Below are 27,099 nucleotides of genomic sequence, written 5' to 3' on the forward strand. Positions count from 1 at the left end.
TTTCTACTGGGCTTAGTGACCTGAATTTGATTGCTGGTACTTACATGGTGGAAAAAAAGAACCGTTTTCTGTAAGTTGTCCTTTGACTTCCACATACACACCACCTCCTTACTCCCCCAATATATAAATAAATAAAATAGAAACAAAAATAGTAACATTGTATATTTCAGTAAATAGTGCAATATAATTTTAAGTGATTCAAATTCAGGAGGCTTTGTTATATCAATCTTTTTTTCTAATATCACTCTCATCCTAGCTCACTATTTTTCTTCAAAGTTTTCTGAGAAGGGAAAAAGTCACTTTCATAAAGAGAAGGTTCTGCTATCTGACATAGCAGATGCACCAGGCTTCCTTTCTATGTAATTTCTGCATGAGAAAATTGTTATCCATTTCCACGATGCCAAATGGTGATAATGCTTGACAAGCAGCAGTGCCTACCTGAGTGATGTCCATTCCAGAGTCACAGCTCAGTGGCTGTGTGGAAGTCAGACCGTTTGAGCCAATTACAGTTGTGATCACAGCCTTCTCATCAATTCTTCGGATCATAGTCCCATCCACAAAGTAAATGAATCCATGCCTATCTACTGTGATGCCTGTTGGGGAGAAACAAATTAGCATTAATAATCTAGTAGACCACATTTACAGTAAGTTCAGTATCTTGAAAGCAGCCACTGCAATGGAAAGACATCGTAAAGACATGCAGATTTAGTTTTTTCTCAGCACAGACAGGGCAGGAATGGGAGATGGTGGTTGTGACACATACTCATTTTTGTCATGGTTTGAGAAAAAATGTCAAAAAAGTAACCTTACAAAGATGAAGCCGGGCCTAATAGTTTTATTTTCCGCATCTTCATACCTGTGCGCCTTTGCTGTTTGCTCCCCCTTACATGCAGACAGAAAGGAAAATCTGAGGAGGCAGTGTCTGTCACATTTCTTCTAGCATGTTGACACTTGGGCCACTGCTTATTTCCATGGTTGCATTAGGAAATAATTGACTTAGAAATGATTAGCGTTATTTTCAAGAACCTATATTTAGTTCAAAGGGAATTTGTAATAGTTCTGATGAATTAAACGGAAGACTTTCCTCTGTCTTACCTATTGAAAAGGTGGGAGGCAAAGCTATGGCACTGTGCAGAGAAGGGCTAAGGTTCTAGAAAAACCAAGTTTTCTGTTTTTTCTTCTTTTTCACTTATTGTTTCAAAATGTCATGCATGTGTATAACATATTTTGACCAAATGCCTCCACTCCCTCCCTCCAAGTCCTTCTATATTCTCCCACCATGTTCCTTCCCAACTTTCTGTACCTTTTTCTTTAAACCAACTGTGTCCACTCAACTGTTTCCAATGTGTGAGGAGCAGTCAAACGTCAGTGTAACTTTTGTATAATGTTAATTCCAGTATGGCCTCTTGAAATGTATATTAAAAGAGTACTTAGAAACTATGCTATCTAATAATAGATATATGAATTATAACTGATATTTCACTTTGGTTGAAGTATTTGCCCCTAAAATTTCATGTTTTAACTTTGTCTTTGGTAAAATTTGAAAAAGTGAGCTGCTGTATTTATGGTCACTAACTGTCTTTTTTTTCCTGAGTACTGGAGCAGGGAGCAGCTTTATAACCCCATCTTTTGTAAACTGGGCTGCATAGGCAATTATATGCCTGGGGTATTATTTAAAGGATCATATGAAATAGTTGAAGGGAAAAATCATCAAACCTACACAAGGAGAATGCACACCATGCACCTCTCCTTTTCTTTAGCATTTTTCTGAATGTTTTTGAAATACCTGTGAGGACATGCAGTGGTGGATGCTTGAAATGATGTATAATAATGAACCATATATATATATAGTTTTTCATATAAATCCACATTTGAATATATGCCCATGATAATATGATGACGTTTAATTTAGAAATTAGTCACAGTAGAAGATTAACTACCATGACCTAATAACAAAAAGAATACTCACAATGGTATATGACAATAAGTTATATGAACATGATGCTCTGCGTAGTGTATCTTTTACTATATTCAGATTTATTCTTACTTTTATGTATGTGTATGTTTATATGTATCCTGATGTACATATGCCTGTTTGTATGTGTCTTTGCGTGTGGAAGACAGAGGATAATTTGGGTGTTATTCTTCAGTTACCATCTACGTCATATTTTTTTTTTGACAGTCATGCTCATTGCTTGATCTTGCCAAATAGGCTAGGCTGAGTGACAAACAAGATTAGAGATTAAGCAGTCTCTGCTTCCCCAGCACTAGGAATACAAGTGTAAGCCATCACACATGCCTTTTTTGTTCTTAATTAATATTTATTTGTTTATTTACATCCCAAACACTGTCCCCCTTCTTTTTCCCTCCCATACAGAATCCCTCTCTTACCCCTATCCTTCTCATTTGAGAGGGTGGGGCCCCCTGGGTATCTCCCAACCCTGGAGTGAAGGCTGTCCCTTAAGCATGGCATTCATATCTTTGAAAGTATGGATTCAGATCCTTGTGCTTGCAAGGCAAGCACTATACCAGCTGAGTCTTCTCCCCAGATCACCAGCCTCCTATTCGATGGACCCTATGAGATGATCAAATACCTATATTTTGGGATTAAGTAAGGTGAGTGAAATATGCGTTAGACTACAATATACAAGTAACTTGAACCTCACACACTTTGATACTACAAGAGCTGATCTGAGAACTGAGATGGTTAAGTGATTAATGGGCAGCGAGTAAATATGTCCTTGATGCTCTGGGTGTTTCATATTGCAGAAGGGTGAGGAAATATGGTGTGAGAATTTAGTATGACACTCAGAAGAGTATATAATTTAAAACCTATTAATTATTAATATTTCCCACATATAACTAAATTTGTGCACACTGAAATACCACACAACACTTTTCCATTTCCCTTTTATTCAGACTCAATGAAATCAAGCAGGCATATGTGAAAGTTAGAAAAATTCTGTAATAATAAACACAATATTTTAATATAGTGTAAGTAAACACACACACACACACACACACACACGCACACACACACATTTTCCTGGCAAAATGTAAAGTCACTGTTGTGATTTGAATGCAAAATGTCTCCCATAGGTTTTTATGACACCCGGTTGCAGTTTGTGATGCTATTTGAGAAAGTTGTGAAATGTTTAGGAGCTAGAGCCTTACTGGGCAGCCTTGAGGTTTAATAATGGAGATTAATTTCTTATTCCTGAGTAGAGAGGCAATGTGACCAGCCAGCCTCATGCTCTTGTCACCATTTCTTCTCTGGCTGCTTCCATGTATTCCATAATGGGATGTATGCCTCTAGAACTTTACTCCAAAATGAATTCATTCCCTTAAAGGTGCTTTTAATCATGGTACTTTTTGTCACAACAACAATATATTTAGTTAAGATACTACCTAGAGACAATTTGTAAATTTAACATAAGATGGGCTTGGTGTCAGATGTAGGGTTGGTATACCACTCAGCAATTAACAACAATGAATTCATGAAATTCTTAGGCAAATGGTTGGAACTGGAAAATATCACCCTAAATGAGGTAACCCAATCACAAAAGAACACACATGGAATGCAATCACTGATAAGTGGATATTAGCCCAGAAGCTCTGAAAACCCAAGACACAACTCACATATCAAATGATTCCCAAGAAGAAGGAAGGAGAGGGCCCTGGTCCTGGAAAGGATTGATCCAGCATGGTAGGGGAATACCAGGACAGAGAAAAAGGAGGGGGTGATTGGAGAATGGGCAGAGGGAAGAGGTCTTATGGGACTTATGGGGAGGGGACAACCAGGAAAGGGGAAATCATTTGGAATGTAAACAAAGAATATAGAAAATAAAAATAAAAAATAAGATGGGCTTGGTGTCACAAGCTGATAGCTTTAGCTATTGAAGAGGCTGAGGTAGGATGATTTCAACTTCAAGACCATACTGAACAACTTAGTAAGACCCTGTTTCAGATTTTTTCTTTTTTCTTTTTTCTTTTCTTTTCTTTTTTTTCTTTTTTCTTTCTGAGACAGGGTTTCTCTGTGTAGCCCTGGCTGCCGTGGAACTCACTCTGTAGACCAGGCTGGCCTCGAATTCAGAAATCCGCCTGCCTCTGCCTGACAAGTGCTGGGATTAAAGGTGTGTGCCACCTCCGCCTGGCTAAGGCCCTGTTTTTAAATGAACAAAATGGAGGCTGAAGAGATGGCTCAGTAGTTAAAACGCTTGCTTTGCAAGTGTGAGTGTTGGGAGTGGGTGGAGTGCTGATGGAATGCATATTATTGACATGAACTGAAAGCAGCCATGTTGAGAACCCATGGAAATGGCAAAGCCCTCCCCAGATCAGGTGCAGAGGAATGGCAAAGGCTTTTTCTGGTGCAAGTTTGAAGGTTGACATTTGTTGCTGAAACTATTATCCTCTTGGATGACTCCAACCTGAGACTCTCCCACTAGAGAAATTTGCTAATTTGCCTCCTCATTTGTGCTGTATATAATAAATGTGCCAACTTTTTGGGCTGCTGTTGATGCATCTCTATATGACTATCCATTACCTATCCAATCTAAGTTTTTCTGTATATGTGTTTGTAGCATTTTAATTCCCCATCACTCCATGGGAGGTCAATCCTAAAGCTTTATAGGTTGCAACACATGAGGATCTGAGTAAAGACCCTAAGAACCTAAATAACTTTCTGTGTACCATTACAACCCCAGTCTTGTGGGTGTGGAAATAGGGCAGACCATGGACAGGGGAAGAACTCACTGTCTAGTCACTCTTAGCCAAATTGTATATCTTCAAATTCAAGGAAGAGACTGTGTCAAAATACAAAATGGAGAAATTATTGAGAAAGACATTTGAATGTCTGGCTTGCACATGAGTGAGTACATCCTCTACATAATGCACATACATATATACACTGACACATATATACAAACACAGGAAAAATGCCTGAGGATATTATCTCAGTGCTAGAGAATTTTAATGTTCATTCAGTATAACTGCAAAAAAAAAATCCAGCCTAATAATTTGCTCTTAGATGAGCTAATGCATTGGCATGAGATTAATATTCAGATTTGGCTCAGGGATATAATTGATCAATCACAATGTTCTTTTATTCTTAACATTTATAAAAGTTATGCAATTCATTTTAATTTCTTCTAAAAAGACTCTTAAAACTTTTTATGCTTTTTTGTCAGTTTTCCAACGATAACACTATATCCAAATAAGAGCTTTGTACATCAACAAATCCCTTTATCATGTTTAGATGTGTATATAGCTTTAATGAACTCAATAAATGGACTCTTAATATTGGCACAGGTGAAATGATGAAGACATAGGAATATATATATCCCTCCCCTCAAGAGCATTCTGGTTGATGATGGTCTGAGGGAATGATGCTTTTTGTTTCTGTATGTGTTTTGGCAAAATCATCTTAACTGCCAAAAATGTAATCTGGCTTGCAGTAGGCCTCCGATTTAAGACCTATTTCTAAGATCTCTATATTAAATATTACTGAATATAAAATTTAAGATTTCACTGTCATGAGAGGGTTGAATAAATGATCAAGACTGAAGCCTGGAGACAAAGGAGGGAAAGGCTCAGGCCTGGAGAGAGCATGTCTAAGAAGTGTGCTCAAACTGTGTGAATTCATGAGCCACGTACTAAGCAGGAACTGAACGGCAGCGGGTTAGACTCTTTGAGGACCAAAGGACAATGATTATTTGTATACTGAGGTTGGGTTTAAGAGAAACAATAAACATTTTAGTAAGAATGCTAAAAAATAAACTGAAGCATTGCTTTTACTAAGAGGTAGGAGAGAATCAGATCTTCTGAAAATCAGAGTAGGTTCCCTCACTGATGCAGAAAAAGCAATTGTTCCCTAACTAACGTCATAGGGGAGGTGTGCTTGGTCAGCTTTCCAGTACCATAAAAAAGTGAAAAAAAGTACTATAAGCAATCAAATTGAAAAGAGGAAAACTTATTTTAATTCAAAACCCTTTAAATTATAATCATGGTTGGTTGCTTCCCACCCCCACACTGACTTGGGACCTCTAGGGTCAGTTCCCAATGGGATCCACAGTGGTAAGAGAGCTTATTTCCATTGATACACATGGATAAGGCAATGCCTTATTATTCTCTTTAAGATCACACCACCAATGATAAGAGGCCTTAAAGTTTCTACCACATCCCAGTAGTGCCATGTAGCACACTAACCTTTAATACTTGGGTCTTTGGGAGTCCATTTCAGATTCTAATAGCAGCAAATCTTTGCACCTTCATGCTGATAACAATGAAGGACAATTTTGTCTCTTGAGTATTAGACTGGTGAACTCTATCAAGGTAGAGAATTTGACCTAATCCAGGGCTTAATCTTGCTTTTACATCCCTTTTGCACTTCTAAGTTTGGTGAAGTTCTTTTTTTTTTTTTACAGGTTATTTTATTTATTTACATTTCAAATGTTATCCCCCTCCCATCTCCCCTATCTATCCACTGTGAATCTGTCTTTTTCTCTCTGTTCGCATCAGCTGACTTCCACACATGAGTGCACTTTGAAATACTCCTCTATTGCCTTCAGGACATATTTTTCTGACAGTGTAGAATATTCTCCTTTTATATGTTTGTAAATCAACTTCTTTTTATCAAGGCACAAGTTCCAAACGTTTTTCCCCCTGAGAGTTCTTTAATTAACTTTGATTGGGTCACATTTAAGCCTGGCATTGATAAAGAAATAGTAGAATGATCTTTGAGGGACCTGCCTGATAGGTGTTTTGTCAAAGTACCTAGGCATATTTTCTTTTGCTTATCAGTCAACCATCCAACCAAACAACAATCACAAAAACAATTTCCTAAACCACAGTTTCACCAATTCTTCCCCCGTGAGAATTAAGATATAGTCAGTTTTCACTGGAAGTAAAATTGAAATTAGAAATTTCATGCAGAACAAAGAGAATTATTTTTGTTCATTATTTGGGGGGAGGTTTTCCACACCATAATGAGAGTTGTGGTAGCAATTCTGCAGTATGATGTATTAGTGCTTGTTAGACTTAGTGGAGGACGTGACACACACCAAGTATATTTTAAGCTTTATTCTCAGAGATGTGAAAGTGAGTGATGTCAGATCACATAAAGCCATCTGGGGCTAGCAGGATCTGCAGATTCAATTTAGTTTCATATATTTACATTGTTGTACTCTGATTTCCAAACCTTGGTGTCCAACGTTGCAGGCATAATTTATTTTAACAATCACGTCCTTTGATGTGCTAACCAACAGTGTTTTCATTATCACTTATAATACAATACTCCACAGTCTTGGATAAGAAAAGATTTAAACTGCATTCAGAAAATCGCTTCCAGGATTTAAAAATGCCACCAGTGTTCATTCTTAAACCAAGCAAGGAAATATGGATCTCTGCGCTTACTGAAAGTTCAGACAGTGATGCTGAGTGGGTGGGAATAGAAGTGGGAAGAACAGCACACACACACACACACACACACACACACACACACACACACACACACACCAGCTTGAGTCCTCATACTTCTGCACCCACCAAGGAAAACACTGGCCTCAGATGCCTGCACAGCATGTTAAGCTTGGAATACACCTTTAGTTTTGTGAGAAAATAAATAAATCCCTGAAAATTAGTGCACATAATGAAAGCCCTGACAGACCATAACCTGTCTCCATTCATCAGCATTAAGCCCCAACAAGCAGCTTCAATGAAGGGACCTGCTCATAAATACAGTGCATCCTGTAAGAGACATTATTCACAACGTCTTAGGCAAAGTAGGGGACATTATATAATATCTGAACCATGGGCTCTTTTCTTTGTGAAGCATCACTCTGTATGAAATGGCTGCAAATTACAGGTGAAATTATTTGACTTCTTCCCTTGTCTTATTATCCTCCAATGAATAAATACTATAACTCTTAGGAAGGCAACTGCCTAAAGCTGAGACAGCCTGGATAGTTACTAACAAATTTATCACCTGTTGGGGAACAGGATGTTCCTGATCAATATTGAAGGAAAGGGAGCATGCTGACACGATCACTGGGAGTCCAGATGTGGAGCCAGACAGCATGAAAATGGCGGCTAAAACTCCGTATTATACAATGACAGTTTCAAAGGTTGTTAGAAGATAACTCTGCCTATCATTCAAAAATTATAGATGTTGAGGCAACCTATACTAAAAAAATCTTTCTATGTGCAGAAATGGAAGATCTTTTTCAGAATATAAGCTTTGAGAAATAGTTATAATATCCTCCCCATCTGTGTAGCTTCATCAACTAGAAAACTGATATATTGTAGTTCTTCTTTCTTCAATATGCTCTTTTTCCGTGTGAGAGAGTTAAATGGTTAAAACAACTTCTAGGTGATACTCTAAATTTAATATGGTGCCAGGTTAATCTCCAGGAGTAAGAGCTGAATTGTGCAAGCAACATTGACCAGTTGATTGTAAAGTTTTTTTTTTTTATCTCAAAGAGAGATATTTTATTTTGTTTTGTTCATGTTCATCTAAATTCTCTTAAAATTGCTATCACATAAAGTTGCACACACCTTAGGCAGAAGCAGTTTTTCTTTAACTGATCTAGCTGTTGTCCTCTTAATTATCTACTGGGATCAGAAAGGGCCAAACAAGATTCCACACATCTACACATCTGCACAGTGAGCCTATTAGTTTCTCTTGTTAGGTAGCTACTAATGAAGCTTCTAGAACTTGGAGGATTTTTAGGTACCCATGTGACATTACCAGTTAGAAGGAGACAGCCTTTAATGAACAACTTGGATGATTTCTTTGTGTAGTAAACAATGCAATCAGAATTTCTCCAATAGGAGACACCTATTAAGCTTATTCCAGTAGTGTGTGGCTAGTGAATGGTGTGAGGTACTTAATTAGATATTCTGCTTAATGCATATATAGTAAAAAATAAAAAAAACTTATAGCAAGTTTGAAGCACTTCAGCGTTATCACAAGAACAGTAAGTTGGTAAACTACTTAACCATGAATCTTGAGTTTGAGAAAGACAGACCAGTCCAGATGGATCATTTTGCTTTTTCTTCAGCTTGTAAAGCTCTAGCCTCAGCGCTGTTACAAGGTAAAGGACAGCTCCCCTTTCTCCACCAACCAGTATTATGGTAAAATCATATTGAAGAGTCTGTTTCACCATTTTTTCACCATTTACTTTACACCTGTTATCTGTTAGGCATTTTGCTATGTAGTGGAAGTATATACAGTAAAAATAAATATGACATTGCCCACGAGGATCTCAGAAATGAATAGGGATTATGGAGGGGAAAACCAAGCAAATACAGTACTATACCATACCATACCATACCATACCATACCATACCATACCATACCATACCATACTATACCATACCATACCATAATATGCTATAACTTGAGACAAGTTCAGGATGGCACAGAAGTGAAGACCTTCTTATGCTCATAGTGGTATCCTATTAGAGTAGGTATAACCTGCAATCTATCTATCTATCTATCTATCTATCTATCTATCTATCTATCTATCTATCTATCTACATACCTATATACCTATCTATATCTTTATTAATTTATTAATAAAATTTATTAATTTAGGATAAAATCTGGTAAACATCCCTGAAAACACATGCAGTATACAATGATCATTTCCATTTGTGAGAGTATTGTTTGTTTAGGTGCAGTGCTGGACTTTTTACACATTCATTCACATTTAATAGTAATAATAATCCTGTGTAGCAAATATTAATATCATTTTTATGTGAAGAAATTAAGCCACTTCTCTTTCCTGAAGCTTTCTCTGCAAACCCTAATTCACTACAAGGTCTCTGTCTCCTAAACTGCAGAAGCTATCATTTTATTTATGTGTTTTTAATGTGAATTCTCCAAACATGATCTGCTTATGTAATAAGCTTCTTGAGGATAAAAATGTAATTTTCAGATTTATTTTTTATAGTTTAACAAATCCAGGATACCTGAGCATAAGTGCTCAAGAAATCCTGCAGATTTATAGACTAAATTTCCACTTGTTTATATCGGTACACATCTAAACTTGAATAAAGCAAAGCATGCCAGGAGGTCAAAAGCCATGCATGGAGTCCTCTAAAATGAGTGTTGGAAGGCTGCAATGATAATCTTTTCCAAAGAGCATTAAGAGGAAGATAGTCTTATTAATTAGTGATGATTTGAGTACGGAAAAAGGAGGTTTTACAACCAAGAACAGGGAGAGATGAAAGACCATGTTTCGAATTAACTGAAAATGGATTTGATCTACGGAGATTGCAGTCCTGAATAGCTACAACAAATCCACTGTGCTCTGTCCACACAGTTTCGTGTTCAGGTCCTGTGATCTTGTTCTAACTCACTGTGTCAGGAGATACAAAGAAACACAGATGGCTCAAGATTTCTCACTCATTTGCTTCCCTGCATGTGAGAGCGCAGAGAGAACACTGGCTCCAGGTGAGGTTAGGGATGGGCTTTTCAGAGTGTGTCTAGCACGTACTTCTCCAAGGAGTTTGTGTAAGGCATTTTACCATTTGCTGCCTTGGTTTCCTTGAATGTAGATTCTCTCCTACACAAAGTAAAATGTTCTGAAGATCACAAGAGACATGGGAATAGAAGGGGTTATGAAGAAGATAAAATAGAAGGCATCATAATTACACAATAATTGCTATTATTCTTTGTGAAGATGACTTTTCCAAACTTAGAATCATAGACAATGGTTTCCATATAAGCAATAATTTGACATTTTAGGTCCTTATATCCTTATATAGAGGACTGACAAATAGTAGAAGATTTAAGCCTTGAAAATCTTATGTAACCTTTGTCAGCACAGTGCCCGAAGTTAGACTCATCACAGAGGCAAGGTAGGGGTTGAAAACAGTTTTATTAATATGGGAGACATTCTGTACTAATGAACTATAGAGGTAAAAGCCTTCATACTTTTATAAGCTGGTCAAAATTTTCATACTAATAATCAAATAAGTACAGCAATTTGTTAAGGAAGACTCTGTGACAAGGGTTGTACTGGCATATCAACATTTTGTTATGAAAAATGACACCAATATTAATATAATTATTTTCCATTGCTGTATAGAAGTTGTTGTGTGTGTTGTGTGTATCTACAAGAGAGATTTGGGTAAGTAAATGATTCTAGCTCAAATTGGGTAAATAAGTTTTTCTAGCTCAAATTGTGTATCTCTTGCTTTATTTTTTATGATAGAATTCTTGCCTAAAGGTGTGACTGGGGTGTGATTTAAGGGGGCTTGGTCTATACAGGCTAATATATAGGACATGACTCAGGTACAGTTTAAAGAAATGCTTTTGCAATTCTAAGAAAGCAAGCACTTCCCAAGGTCCTTATATGAACAATTAGTGTTAAGAAGGTAAGTTCATTTATTGCCAATGGGCCAGCAAAAAGCTAATTGCAATTGTTTCACTCTAGGGAAAATGTGTCTCAAGGTATGTGAATGACCAAGATGTTCTAATAAAAAGCAAACTAAGTACAATACCTTGGCCCAAATGATCAGTAAAAGCAGGATATAAAGCAGTAAGCTGACAGTGCTTGCTACTTAGAAAATTTGGCTAGCTAAATGAGAACAAAGATTTTTTTTTAAGGATATTTATTTGCATGTTAGTGCTCACTCAGAAATAACATGGAAAGCCCCCATTTAAGATTTTTGCACCATCCATTCATCTTGACAAATGGATCTCATGCCAACAGAGAAGTTTCCTATGTCAGGAGCAGTAGACAGACATTTGTAAATGGTAAGACAAGATAATGAGCACTGTGTGCATACAACTTTTCAGCCCTTTAAATGAAGTTCAGGAGTCATTAAGGAAGACCAATTTGAGCTCAATCAATAATGTGCAACTACAACAAAAACATGTACATGTTAGCTCTCTCTCTTTCTCCAAAACATATGCCGACACCCAGGACAGCTGAGGACCAGCAAGATGGCTCCTTTGCTTAAGATGCTTGCTGCCAGCTATAATGACCTGACCTGGAACCATGGTGGAAAGAGAAACCTGGCTCCAATAAGTTACTGTGTTCTGTGAAATCTGCTTATGTTCTGCGCCATGCTTGTGCGTGTGTGCGCGTGCACGCGCGCACACGTGTACACACACACACACACACACACACACACACACACAATGTAAGGAATTTAAACAAACAAACAAACATATGACAGTTGAATTAAAGTAAGATATTCAAGATATTCAATCAGTTTTATGGAGCAACCACTCTCAGTATTCCTCCCTGCCCCCTCAGGAAGATGATCTAGAAGTTTGCTAATCTGTGGGTATGAGATTGGTTATGCAGAAAGGTATTAAGAAGCTAGATGCTTGTCATTTCCCATGACTCATCTTGATCAGGTACCCCCAATGCCACTTCTACACCTTTCCTTCTCTAAATTGAGCTACACAGATATGTCTATGAGTGATATGAGGCAGGAGGAAACTCAGACTGGGAGGCTGTAGCTTGAACCTGTGTACTTAAACTCCCAGTCCTCAGCCTTTCATCTTTGTTTAATGATGGGAATAATGGCTGAGCTGCCCGTGTCAGCAGATTCCTAGAAAGGCCAAATGAAATAACAGCTGTCTTGTCTGCAAGATCTTTCTGAAAGGTGAACACTGATGATGTTAATACTTATTTATGGTTTTGATTAACAGTTAGTTTTCTGGCATCATGCTGGGGTTTGTCTAGTACATGATTACCTACTTCAACATAGCTTGACTTAGATGGCAGAAGCCTCATGTGCAATTTTGTCAGCGTCTGCTCTATGCTGACAGTGATGATCAGTCTGGATAGCATCCTGTATTTTTTTTTTTTTAGTCAAAGCAGTCTGTGTGCTACAGACTACATCCCTTTTCAATCCCCATCATTTTGCCTGCACCAGTTTTGAAGAGCTATGGAATGCAATTCCAAGTGGGTAAAGGTGAGGAATAACATCACATGAAGTTGCTAATCTAAAGCCTACATTCTTACTAAGAGTATGGTAGTTTTCTGGCTGGATCTAAGAACACATTTTACCCTGAGCCTAGTGGCATGGCACATGCCTATAAATCTCAGCATTTGAATGCAAAGGCAAGAGTGTACAAGGCCAGCATCACATACATAGCAGAATCGAGGCTAGCCTAGGTTGCCCAAAACTCCAATTCAAATAAAGAAGCAATGCATTTTACATGTGTGGTTATTAGGATGATTTCATCTCCTTACAGCAAGAACTAAGCAATCCAAGTCTCATCCCTCATTTTAATTCTCCATTACACTACTTACCCCTTCTCTTTGCTTCACTCTTGGAATTTCTTTTCCTTCTAGAATAGGCTTAACCTATTATGGATAAAGGTTAGAATCTAGTTCTAAGTTTTATTTTATCCTTGCATCTATCTCCCTTTTTAGATCACTCTGCAATTTCCCCCTCTGCTGATTTTGCCTAACCCCTTTCTCTTAATCCCAAGAGAGTAATTATTCCTTGGATCCCTGCAATGCTTAATGGTGATATCATATAACCTAATGAGTCATCTCTTGTCTTCCCAAACAGATTATATTCTACTTAAGGGTGGGGCCATATTTCTTTTCTTTGTTGATGAGTTTTGAATTTGCTGTTTGAAAAGCTTAACCAAATAGTGGAACTCAGATAACATTCTTTTTTTTTAAATTTTTTTTATTCGAGATAATTTATTTACATTTCAAATGATTTTCCCTTTTCTAGCCCCCCCACTCCCCAAAAGTCCCGTAAGCCCCCTTGTCTTACCCTGTCCTCCCACCCACCCCTTCCCACTTCCCCGTTCTGGTTTTGCCGAATACTGTTTCACTGAGATAACATTCTTTTATTTCCTTGAAAGACATATAGGGATGATGATGATGTGGATTTGGCAAAGTAGCTAAAATCAGTGGAAGCCTTGTGAATTGCAATGTGGAGCTACTGGCGCCAGTGTGTCTCATTGACATCAGTTAAATATATTGAAAGTATTAATTAAGATGATGGCATCTCTGGACATCTGTCTGATAACCAGGAAGCTTTTGCGTAACTGGCATTAGCATAGTTCCTGCATAAAGGAGGACTTTATATGTGCATAGGATAAATGACTCAGGTCTTTATTAGAAATAGAACACTATAAGCAATTAGAAAATAATAAGAGTGAGCCTTATAAATAACAAAAGCAAACAGAAGCATAATGAAATCCTGTCACATGCGATATTTTGAAGCTGCAGTAGTTCCGTAATTCAATTGTCCAAACATCTCTAACTCTTTTAGTAACAAGAGAAGATCAGATTGTGTATAGTCAGCACACAAGCTGGTAGTTTGGACTGTCTGTGATATCTGGATAGTATCCTATAAATATTTAAACCGATTATTTGAATAAAATCTTAATGTCAAAATTGGACCAGCTATACTGCCCAGCATTAAAAATATAAAAGGTTTTTACATGTTAACCTGCGGTTTTATAAACATTTTCTTGCTTTATGAGCTTTAGCTTTTATAATATCAAACATAGCCCCTGTTCAGTTCATTCTCCCTAGACATGCTCCACGCAGCCCCCATTTTACTCATTTGGGAAAGGAGAGAAGGCACCTTGTGAGACTAAGTCCTCAGGTAGGGCCAGGGCAGTTCTGAGTTTACTTTGTTCCAGATGATAGAGAATTGAGTATAGAAAGCAGTGGTAAAAGTGTTGGCAAAATCCATTCTGATAGATTTTGGCTTGGGGAGGAACAACACAGACATGTCAATCTGTTAGTATGGTTTTAATTTTCTTGGGTTAGAGATGCCTTCCAAAATGAGAAATGGTTCCTGGCCACTCAGGGAAATTACTGTTATAATCAGCTTCTTTTCCTCAGTAAATACTGGTAAAATTGGGCCACCTACCTACCTTCCTTACCCTCAAATCCATTACACACTTTAACAAGATTTTGCAAAACCAAATGAAATAGCTAGTAAATGAAACTGGAAGAAAAATAGAGCAAATACCATTGGAGCTTCCTCGCTAGGCTTTGACATTTGAGGCTTGAAGATAACCTCGCATTTGAGTGGTTAATCCTGTGATTCCTCAGGGAGAAACTTTAAATGGTCCAGAACTCACTCCCAAGGAAACAGTGACTTTGGGTAATGATAAAGTTGACTCATTACATTGATGCTTTTTTCTGGAAGTTCGCAGTCAGCTATTTAGTGAACTCTGAGTATGGGCATGTACTAAAAGTGCTGGTAAGCCTGCAACTAATAGGAGAGGCTTAAATCCACAAAGTTCATGAAATAAGAGATGAATACTAGTAACCAGATAGTGCTCTAAAGACCCTGATTTCAGGCCAATGCTCCTATGTGTTCTCATATATTGTTACTTGTGTCTCATATGTTGTAAAATATTGTGAAAGAAAGCCTTATTTAAAATAAAACCAACCAAATTGTTTTTTTGAAATGGAATTGTTAGGTGTAAATTTTCAAGTTGTTTCCTAAGCCCCTTTCTGATTCTAAATGTTTCAAAACTACATAACATTTCAAATGGTAGACGACTCAGAACCCAATACTACTAACATTAAAATTTCACACATAATATATTAACACATAAATATATAACACATAAACACATAACACCTAAATATAAAAATGAATTGTTTCTGCATTTCAAAGCAGAAAAATACCATGGCTACAGCCAAATCATCGCTGCTTCAGTTTTCCACTGTCCTTACTTCCTTAGAGGTACTACTACTGAAGTTAGTGTGTATCATTCTTAGACATTTTAAATACACGGATGCATGTCCATATATCTCCAAATGGCACCTAGTACTACTTTTGTGCATTCCCAATTTATGGAGGTGGAGGAATAGGGAGAACCAATGTCATCAAAATGCTTTATATGCAATGAAAAGATTGTTTTATGCCATTGGACTCCATAGAAGTTTTGCGTTTGGCATGTCTGAGACCTTCGTTTTGATATGTGACACCACAAAATATACATATAAAAATGCATATGTGCCAGTTGCACACAACATAACTGTACTTATTGCTTGAGAAATGTAGTTATATAAGAGTGAAAGTGTTAAATATTATGTTTTATACCACAATAGCATACAGTAGGTAAGGAATAATAATTCTTTTGTGTAAGGAAAAATGGTACAGGTACAGATGGACTCACAACACATGGCTAAAAGGGCTTACCATTAGAGGGCTTTGCTTATGGGAAAGAAACCTGAACGTTTCTTTTCATATCGTTCTCTATAGTTCCAATTTTCAAGTAGTATAGATTATTACATTAATATTTTTCAAGACCATTAGGCTTAGCTAGATGGGTGATGAAATTATGAATTACTGAGAAGTCTTGTTTTTTTTAAATAATACTCTAAAATATATGAAATTAAAATACTTTTACTATCAGGCTGTTAGGACTGAACTTCCTTTTATTTACATTTCTTTCTTGACTTATGATATGACACCTTCATCAGGTGTCTTTTCAAAATGCTCAGATGAGAATAACACATTGTCAACTTTTTATAGTGTGATATTCCTTTTTGAAGAGCTGTCATCCATGAAAACAAAGACCTGTGTCTCCAGAGATCAGGCTATAGGATAGCATACTGCATGTGTGTGTGTGTGTGTGTGTGCACACGCACACGCACGTGCGTGATAAAATACTGTAGGTATGTATATATGTGAACACTCAACAGCTGCATTTTCCTTCATAACTAAGCACTTAATTAAAACATAATATTTTGTATTTTGTTGACATATAAAAAATAGAAAAATTCATTATTTTGTAGTGCTGTAACCCGACCCCATAGATCTGTATACACGAGGAAAATGTGCTATATCTCCATCCCTACTCAGAAACTCAAAGAGAATAGGATCAAAATGAATTACAGTTCCTTGTAGAGCAATGCTCATATTTAGACATGATTCCTTTCAAACTTTTCCTGCCACATGATGTCCATACTGCCGTCTGCACCTTTGCTGCTTTGTGTTCGCAATTTCTCACTGGACATAAGTTTGTATTTCCATTATGCCTGAGATGTGAGTAAGGCATGGGGGAGGTGTGGGCATAATCAATCTTTGGATGCATACAGTACGGGGTCATTCACTTTCCATAGAAACGTTTAAAGTGATAAATAGTATAAATAGTGGGTCTGGATTTTTTTTCTATCACCATTTGCTAGAAATTCTAAAAAAAAATATCAGCAAGAAAAATTTCTGCTCCTGGTGCGATCCTTCTTTAGTATACTACTGTATTCTTATCTGATCCTGATGGGGGAGAAAGAAGAGGAAAAGTTAGATTTATATCCAAGGGAGGCAAGCTGAGGGCTGCAGGGAGGCATTGTGAGAAAAATAGAAGAAGAGACATTTAAAGCATCCCCACATTACCAGTTTGTGGCTTGCATTCCAGCATAGATAAGTTGCAAAAACCTGCTTTTCTTTGACTCAAAACCCAAACGGCAGCTGTGTTTCTCGGATATGCCATCTGTAATCTTGGATGAAGTGGTCCCCTCAAAAAATGCAATCATTTGTTCAATTAAAAAAATAAAAATAAACATAATGATTCCACACTCAGATATGATTTAGCCCATGGTGATGCTAAAGTTACAGATTTTGAAAGGTATCTTGGTTTACTTCATACTTTTGAAGTTTTGCTATGTAAACCTGTTGGTTTATTTAGTATTTCTTAGAGCATTACTGAAGCTAAAACCATTCCACACTGTTGAGTTATTATTTAGGATTCCCTGGAATGTCAATGTGCTGTAGACAGGTTTCTCCAGAACTCACCAAGCCATATTAGACCCATAAGAAAATGACACTCCATTGCTTTGATTTCATGCCTAACCCTATACATTTGGCAAATGTGGAATTATTGGGTATTATTAAGATCAGTATTACTACACTGATCTTGTAAGGATATGGTCGCTGTGATCAAAGTTTTAACTCTAATACTCCTTCATGTTTTAGAGCCTTAAAAACAAACATTTTACATGGAAGGAAATGTCCTAATTAACTTCTGAAGAATTTGTACATTAAAACATCTTACCCTGCTGGAGAAGACTGATAAAGCAAACTTACTACCTTCTGCTGAAGAGAAACTGTATTTAGAAGGAACTTGCTATTCTCATAAAACTTTTAATAGGAAGAAGTGAATCAAATTCCTTAATTACCATTTTATGGTTGGTAAAAGGGCAAATTACATGCCATCCATTTCTAAACTTCTAAATGTCTCTGGTGCTTTTAATTAAAGCTGCCATCTAGAAACTACTAAAGCAATTTTACGCAATTAGTTATTTATAGGTTACCATAATACACCACTCAAAATATGATTTAAATGATTTGCAGCCTGTTAGGGTGTGATCTCTGTCATTATTTTATTTTTTGGCTAGAGAGTTTGCTTTGGATCAGTTGAGGTGATTCTTAAGTGAATAGACAGGAAATGTATGACACCAGTGGGCTGTGATAAAGAAGTAAAATTGGTTTGGCTAAGTGGTCTTAAATAAGAAACATTATAGTCCTATGCTTCCCATCTTTAAATGGAGGGGGATATAAGTAACATAAGTTACATGACAATTCTGTGTAGATGAAGTATAGTCATCGCTCTTTATATGCAGATTCTACATATAGAATCTTGGTTGCAACCAACCATAGATTGAAAATATTAAAAAGAAACTGCATCTGCACTGAATGTGCATAAAGTTTTTTCTTGTTATCATTTCCTAAACAATACAATACAACCACCATTTACATAGCATTTGCATAGTGTTAGATATTATAAGTAATCTCCAGATCATTAAAAGGATATGAAAGAATCTACATAGATTACACACGAATACTATGCATTTTATATAAAATCCTTGGATTCCAATGGATGATTTTATTTCATTATTATTCCCATACCCTGCCAAACTTTCCTGCTATTCTAGCACATATCTGGCATCAGATTCTACTGTGTTGCTTTGAGTAGATCCTATCTGCTGTCTTCAGGTGATCTTGTCTCTCTGAACAAAGTTCCCATAAAGTAAATTAGTGTTGAATAAATGGGCTGCTGCCCCAGATAATTTCCTTCTCTGAACACTTATTTCACATCTGAACAGAATTCTTCCAGAATGAATTTTATGGTGAATAAAATGGGAATTGTTTTAGTTACACATGGACTTGTAGGGCATTACCTAACACAAACCAGAACCAGAACTTATTTAAATCACACAAAATAGCTACATCTTAAACTGTCTTGACGCTGCATTCTCTTGGGTCACCGGCCCTTCCTAGGAAACAGAGCATACCTCTTTCCAAAGTCACTTATCCAGGGTGCTGGTAATTACTGTAATCATTATTAGTAACAAAACATCACTGATTAGAGCCATAGGTGCTATTTACTGTGTACACACGTTTATGTAACTTATTGAACAAAAATCAATAGTGTGGGTACTATTCATTCTTTCACTTGAAGGACGAGGAATATGTAGCTCAGAAAAATTAGACAACTTTCCTAAGAGTGAAGGATCTTGGTTTGTATTTACTTTGGTTTGATTTTAGAACCTAGACAGTCATCATCATTTAAATAACATAATGTTTCACTGAATCTGATAAGTACATGGTAGTTAAAATGAACACTTCCATGGCTTATAAAACATGAACACACCTAAAAGAGAGCTCAACCACAAACGGCAGGATAAAAGCAATCAGCTGAGGTCATATCTATTCATGTTGTCTGTTTCTTTCCTCACCGAGAGCTTATGCCTTTTGAATTGTAAAAGAAAAGTCAAAGTTAGAAAAGTCCTAAAGTTACAGCTGTTTGCACAAGACAAGATTCTATTCTTTTGAATATCATAAGCAGATTCATTAGAGCAAGTGAATACAGAAACCAGTTACATTCTCATTCTGGTTGGATAATAGATGCTGGATGCCCTCTGATGTAGTTATGGTAAGTTTTAAGTTCACTCAGAACTTAGTTTATGAAAGACATTTCCATGGATATAGTGTATTACTGTACCTTTTCAAGGGCTCTATGGTATTTCTTTATATGTGTCATATGTTATCAAATTACAATTGAATTACTAAATTTCTAGGTTTTTATTGGATATTTTCTTTATTTACATTTCAAATGTTATCCCCTTTCCCAGTTTCCCCTCCCACTCTTTCTATGAGGGTATCTCCCACCCACCCACTTCCCATCTCTCCACCCTTGCATTTCCCTACACTGGAGCATCGAGCCTTCACAGGATCAAGGGCCTCTTCTCCCATTGATGCCTGACAAGGCCATCCTCTGCTACATATGCAGTTGGAGCCATGGGCCCCTCCATGTATTCTCTTTGGTTGATGGTTTAGTCCCTGGGAGCTCTCGGGGGCGGGAGGTCTGGTTGTTTGATATTGTTGTTCTTTCTATGGGGTCGCAAACCCCTTCAACTCCTTCAGTTCTTTCTCTAACTCCTCCATTGGGGACCCTGTGCTCAGTTCAAGGCTTGGCTGTGAGCATCTGCATCTGTATTTGTTAACATCTGCCAGAGCCTCTCAGGAGACAGCTATATCAGGCTCCTGTCAGCAAGCACTTCTTGGCATCAGGAATAGTTATCTGCATTTGGTGACTGTATATGGGATGGATCCCCAGGCGGGACAGTTTCTGGATGGCCTTTCCTTCAGTCTCTGCTCCACACTTGGTGCTAAAAAGTCACGTTATTATTAAGGGGTAAAGTGTAAGGGTGTCAAACATATTTTCCATAAGCTGCTTCTAATTTTACCTGAAGGATGCTGAACTAGAAAATTGGATGGCAGGTGCCTTGCAACCTACCTGTAAATGTAGCCACAGTGATGACTATTGCTATTACTCAGAAAGCAGAGTTGATTTACAGGATTCTCTCAAATCTTTCCTACTTACCCCAATGTCTGATCTTGAATCTCTCATTTTCAGCAGAAAAGATCTATTTTTTTTTTGAAAACCCAGGGGTTCATGACTCTTAACAGCCCATATCCTCATCACTACCTTAGGACTATGTCTTTATTCTCCCTCCTTTTCCTATTCTATTTAAAAATATTTTATACACTATATTTTGATCCTTTTCGTTCTGCTTCCCCAACTCTCCCAGATCTTCCTCACTCACCCAAATATATGTTTTCTCCCACATACAAAACAAAAGCAAAAAAAAAAAAAAAACCAAAAATCAAAACAAATAAAAAATCCAGTAAGACAAAAACTACCCAAACCATACAAAATGAAACAAAAGGCCCATAGGCTTTTCCCACCCTACCACATTGAGTCCCCTTTGTGTTGTCAATTACTCCCAGGCCTGCAATCTGCCCTGGAGTGTGGTTGATATTTCCAATGGGATACCATTAGAGAAAACTGATTTCCCCTCTCTGAGCAGGTACTAGTTACAAATAGCTTCTCCATTAGGGATGATATTTTGAATCTACTTCCACTTCTTAGCGATGAGATTTTTGTCTGGTTTAAAGTTATGCCACAGGTCTTGTGCTTGTTGTCATGGTCTCTGGGAGTTCTTATGGATATCAGTCCTGCTCTCCCTCTGATTCAAGGCCCACTCTGGTCTTACTTTCTCAAGTCCTTGGTTCATCATTAATTTCCTGCCTTTTGTATTTTTCCACATTTCACTGATGATCTCTTACAACTGCTTCATTCAGTGGCTATTCATGGGCTATTAACAGTTGATACTGTTTTCCACATCTTGTTTAAAAATGCCCATGGCTTCCTAGATGCCATGTTTCCCTGATTCACCTTCGATTGCTTTCAAGGATCTTGCTCTGTCTTTCTCATTGGATGCTTCTATCTTATAATTAGCACTCATACTGGATTTGTTGCCCTAGTATTGCTCCTGTCCACTTAATTTGTCTGTAATCCAAATGATCCAAAATGCATATAGGTGATGATCATGTCACTTGTCACTTTCAAGTCTTGACTATAGGATGAAATCTTGACTTCTTTCTCCTTCATTTGTTTTTGTTATGACCCTGAGATAGATAATTTTATTATAAAACATTATTTCATGAAATCTTAATATATAATAGCATTTGCTTTATTAATGCTGTGGCATGTCTGTAATTTTATTCAGGAATATCCTTATATTTCCAAATGATTGTCACCAAGGGGCCATATAAGATACTAAATGAATTTAAGAAAGCCATTACTGCCCTGTTGCACTGGAGATCCAAAAGAATTTCCCATTTCTCTACTAGGCTCTTCCTTATAGACACCACTGATGTCAAACAGATGTCACCCATTGCTGTCTTGTTATCTTTTCATTAATCACAAATACAGCTTTTGGGAATAGTATGCAGATGCTTGGAAAAGTTAAGAGTTTAGGTATATACCTGAGCTGAACTTAGGAAGGAATAAAACAACTGTCTTTAGATTTTATATTATCCAGATTCCAAAATTTCCTATAAAGTTAAAATGAATCATGTATAGTGTCATGAATATCTTAATGTCACCTCTTAAAGGTGCAAGGATTTAAGAATTATTTCTCTTCCATGGGAAAACTATTTGCACTCAACTGGATATTGCCTAAGTCCTGCTGGCTTCTGAGGTCAATTTATTTAAAGACACACTAGAAAATAAAGATATAATCTGTGGTGAGGTCTAAGAAAACCATATTAAGTCATTGATTAATTTTAACTCATCCTGTCAATCCTTCACCCTTTGTATCTACTTAGAAAAACATAAGCACATTTAGCTTGTCACAAATTTTATTTTATAATGCCACCTAGTGCCATTTCACATTTCTGCTTAAGTACTTGGTCATCTATTACATGACTCATTACTTTGAGTTCTCCGTAGAATTAAAGAAAGTTGCAGTAAAAATAATAAATGGAACCTAAGTTTCAACGACATCATCCATGCATGTTTTAAAAGCATCCTTTAAAGTCAATTCAAATTCATATAGGATTCTAGGGAATGGTACTCTCTCAGCCTCTTTGCTAAATCCCTCTCCTTGCCCTATTACATTGAAGTATTGATGAGTAAAATGGCAAACGGTTCTTTTTATTGGGATCCAAATCAAAATATATCACATTGGAAGAGATAAAGGCTTCTTCACAGGAGAAGAACCCAGGGATTATCATATGAAATTCTATTTGTAGATTATTCCATTTTTTCTTCATACAAAATTTGTAGTTACTACATAGTCAGGGCAATTAATAAAATGAAGGTTTCATGTCTTGGTCCCTTAAGGAAAATTTGGTGAAGTGCCTAGTTGCAGAATCTTCCAAAGAGAAGTGACAAGAACTCCTGGAGACTCATTTGAACAATTACATTTACAGTTCATATAGATGCTATATGGTACATCATTAGTACACACTTAAGAGAAAATATAACAAGGAAACTTGAATGGAAACTATTTGTCTTAAATAAAGTTATTTTCCTGTGACTACTTCTAATTAGATTTCAAAGTAGTTTCCAAAATTTGTATCCATTCCCAAAACCCTGAATTTTAGTAGAAAGGTGTGGAGTGCAGGATAATACTTTTCTAGGTTTTTGTCTTTTTCATAGTAGATGTTTTGGAATGAAATAACTTAGTTTGAGTTCTGGTATTGTAACCTATATACCATGTGATCCTGAATAAATCTCGTACCCTACATGAGTTTCTGTTTCCTTTTGTACAACGAGGAATAATAATGGGAAACATTCGACATAATAAGAATCATACAAACAAGTGAATTTCTGGGAAGATAAGAGATAGTGTGTGGAAAGTATCTACTAGGCTGAATAGCATACAGTAGGCACTCAGAATGCTAGAGCTATGTTTTTTTAACCATTAGAGTCCAAAAGAAGACCATCCTGAACACTTCCACTTACATCTGAGAAGTTTTGGGATCATGTGTTAAATTCCATGCCAGCTCCAAAAGTTAACAGCATTATTAAGTCTATTTTAGTGTTGAGGAAAAGGGAACTGTGGAAAGGGATAGTGACTTGTGTAGGCATTCAAGGGAAGCATGGGCATTTACAAGGATAGTTTACAAATATTCAGGCTCTCTAACCTAGAATTCTCAATTTTCTGCAATTTCTCATGAACATACAAACAAAAAAAAAAATATGAGCAAACCAAAGTGAAACACAGCACAGCTTCTCACTGCTGACCTTTGGCTGACTGGCTTTTGATTGGATTTGATAATGTACTCCAACTTTAGAATGAAGGATCTCAAAACACATTATATTTCAACTTACATTTAGAATAGGTTCAGAAAAATAATGAACTACCTTGCCAACCAACATTTACCTACCTTACCTTGAGTAAGTAGTTGAGGACAGGTTGGAGAGTCTACCTCAAACTGTAATATGTTGTTTGTTAAAGTCTTAGAGCAGCAGTTGTCAGTCTTCCTAGTGCTATGACCCTTATAGTACAGTTCTTTATGTTGTGGTGACCCCCAACCATAATTATTTTTGTAGCTACTTCCTAACTGTAATTTTGCTACTTTTATGAATAGCAATGTAAATATCTGAATATGCAGGATATTAAAGGGGTTGCAACCCACAAGTTGAGAACTGCTGTCTTAGAGCAAGCTGTCTTTTCTAACCTAATAATGGTACTCCTCAGATGTACATTACCATTTTCTTTATGACCTTCTACGTAAGGGAAAAAAACCAAATGTCTACTTAAAGCAATCCATTAAAGAGTTGCTGCCTTCCAAAGAGGTGGGAAGAGAAGCTGTGTAAGGCAAAACTACAATTACACTTTCTTGAAAGACACAGAATCTGTGGGAAAACCTCAAAGATGAAATTACCAATTAGTCGTACTTTCTTAATTTGCACACTATTATTTAATAACTTCTTGTATGAATGTTCCTTCTGTAGAAGTCAATGAAATTGCCCTGTAGCATTTCATATAATAAGATTCTCACATCTGATTGCCTGACAAAGGTGAATGCTGTCCAGGTTCAGCATGGAGATAGGAGCTATGTCTAGGCACTTGAATGTTCTGGCAAGTTTGTTAAAGGTGACTGTTGTATGTACAGAGGTTCCCCATTTTTTTTGAATTTGAAAATCAGTATCAGGGAATCAAACACCATTTCCATAGTTGAAGGGAATGTGTTACATATCTACCTAGTATAAATTATAGCTTTCACTTCTTTAAATAATCATTTATTCATTGGATCTGAATAAATGTTGAAAATGTAAGTTTCCGGAACATCATGTAAAAGTTGTTCAGATGAGTTCAGACCATCAACTGTCTGTCTGGGCCTGGTATTCTCAGGGCTGCTTTGAACATGTATCAGATTGTGGTAAGGGGCACTTTTGTAAAGCATGACAAGTAAATCAAGAGGAAAGAAAGCACACTTCTAGATTTGTCAAAAAGAAAGACTAGGTTTGATATTAGCTTTAATAGATGTATAAATTTTGGCACTCTAATTACTGACACTTCAAGAGTTCATGCAAATCCTGCTCATCAGGGCTCTTATTGCTTTCCAAGCAGCAAAACCTATGCCGAACCATTTTTTTGCTTTATTTGGAAGAGCTGAGATAGTCATTCACTATGTGGCAGGTTGAATGTGGTAGGTGAGATGAGTGGTTTTCAGACTAGCAGCAACTCAGGTGGATGTCAATTTCAGGCACAATATAAGCCTGATTCCTCCTTATTACTCATGCAGAAACCTTTATAATACCCATAAGAGTTTTAAATCTGTATAAAAGGTAAGACCCAACCTGATATATTTTCTTGAAAGATGAGCTGATTATATGTTGCACCTGAGTTATTCATTTACTCTTTGAATATTTATTGTGGGCCCACTATGTGTGAACACTAGGAGTTGGCACAGAGAAGAAGAAAAAACTTTAATACTTGGGAGATTTTACATTCCCTTAGGGGATACCTTGCATAAGTATGAGTTATTTAATTGGTCAATTATAAAATAAACACATTTGATGCATTCTTCATCAGGCTCAGAGATGGTAGGTAGATGGGTAAAGTCATAAAATATTAGATATAGTTTCACTTTGCAAAATTCTACAGAAAAAAAAAACCTTCCTTGAAGGAACTGGGAAGCAAAAGAAGGAAGAATATAATCTAGTGTTAATTAAATAGTATAGATCCTATTTGAGAAATTCAGATTTAATGGGCTGAGGTTTGCCAGAAGGGCTTTATAAGAAACACTGTAATTGAAGAACTTGGGAGACTTTGAACTATCATAGTAGTTAGAATTTAATTTCAGTACAGCAAATGTCAAATGGCTACAGAGCAACCTCTTAGTATTTGAAATAATAAGTGGCTTTCTAACAAATTAAATATATTGGTCTCACAATATTTATTGGCATGGAAAGATATTTATAATATATCAAATGTGGAAAGCAGGTTATAGAATAACAATATATACTATGAACCTACTCATAGAATTAAAACATATGTTATTTATAGAAAAATTACTAGAATGTTACTGGTGATTTTCTGTATGTTGTATGTTGCAAGGATATGCTGATTTTTTTTTTCGAGACAGGGTTTCTCTGTGTAGCCCTGGCTGTCCCAGAACTCACTCTGTAGACCAGGCTGGCCTCAAACTCAGAAATCTGCCTGCTTCTGCCTCCCAAGTGCTGGGATTACAGGCGTGCACCACCACTGCTCGGCTTATGCTGATTTTTAATTAAAAACACTTTCAGTGTTCCTTTTGTATTTTTCTGCAACAAGGGTGTATTATGTTCCAATACTTAACGCTAGCTTTAAGAAATCCCATGAAATGAATACTTTTTAAAACTCACTAAAATAAATATGCACACATGCATGTATAAAAACCAAGACAAAGGAACTAAGAAGAGTGTCTGAAAATTTAAACAGATGAAGTAAATGACATGTGATGACAGACTTAAAACTTGGCCATTCATAAATGTAATAGTCTAAGGTAGATATGTGATCAAATACTATAAAATTATGAAGTTAATTGGGAGACATAGATTTTGTTCTTCAGATTCCAGGCATTTGAAGTTACAGTTGGTACTACAAGAAAGGAAGTGTGTTTGAAAATAAGGCTAAGCTCCCACAACTCTTCTATATTAGAGTTGATATAAGTAAAAAAAAAAAAAAAAGAAACTTCAAAACTAATCAAGATACTTTAAAGAAATAAAAGTTCATTAATGATTGTTAAGAAAAATAGGAATACTGTAAAATAGCATTTCTGACAGTGGTATTGACAGGTGTA

At 36.6% G+C, this 27,099-nt stretch overlaps 1 protein-coding gene across 3 annotated transcripts in view; it reads right to left on the bottom strand.

Moving 5' to 3' along the window:
• The window catches only part of Tenm1 (teneurin transmembrane protein 1), a 576,328-nt gene that overhangs the window by 75,041 nt on the left and 474,188 nt on the right, over positions 1-27,099 (bottom strand). For all 3 annotated transcript variants that reach the window (XM_052170726.1, XM_052170727.1, XM_052170725.1), the window contains one exon: positions 439-593. In XM_052170726.1, coding sequence (XP_052026686.1) covers positions 439-593 — 155 coding nt within the window. The remainder of the gene's footprint in view (positions 1-438; positions 594-27,099) is intronic.

The sequence above is a fragment of the Apodemus sylvaticus genome, chromosome X (genome assembly GCF_947179515.1).
Source record: "Apodemus sylvaticus chromosome X, mApoSyl1.1, whole genome shotgun sequence".
NCBI classification, from domain to species: Eukaryota; Metazoa; Chordata; class Mammalia; order Rodentia; family Muridae; genus Apodemus; species Apodemus sylvaticus.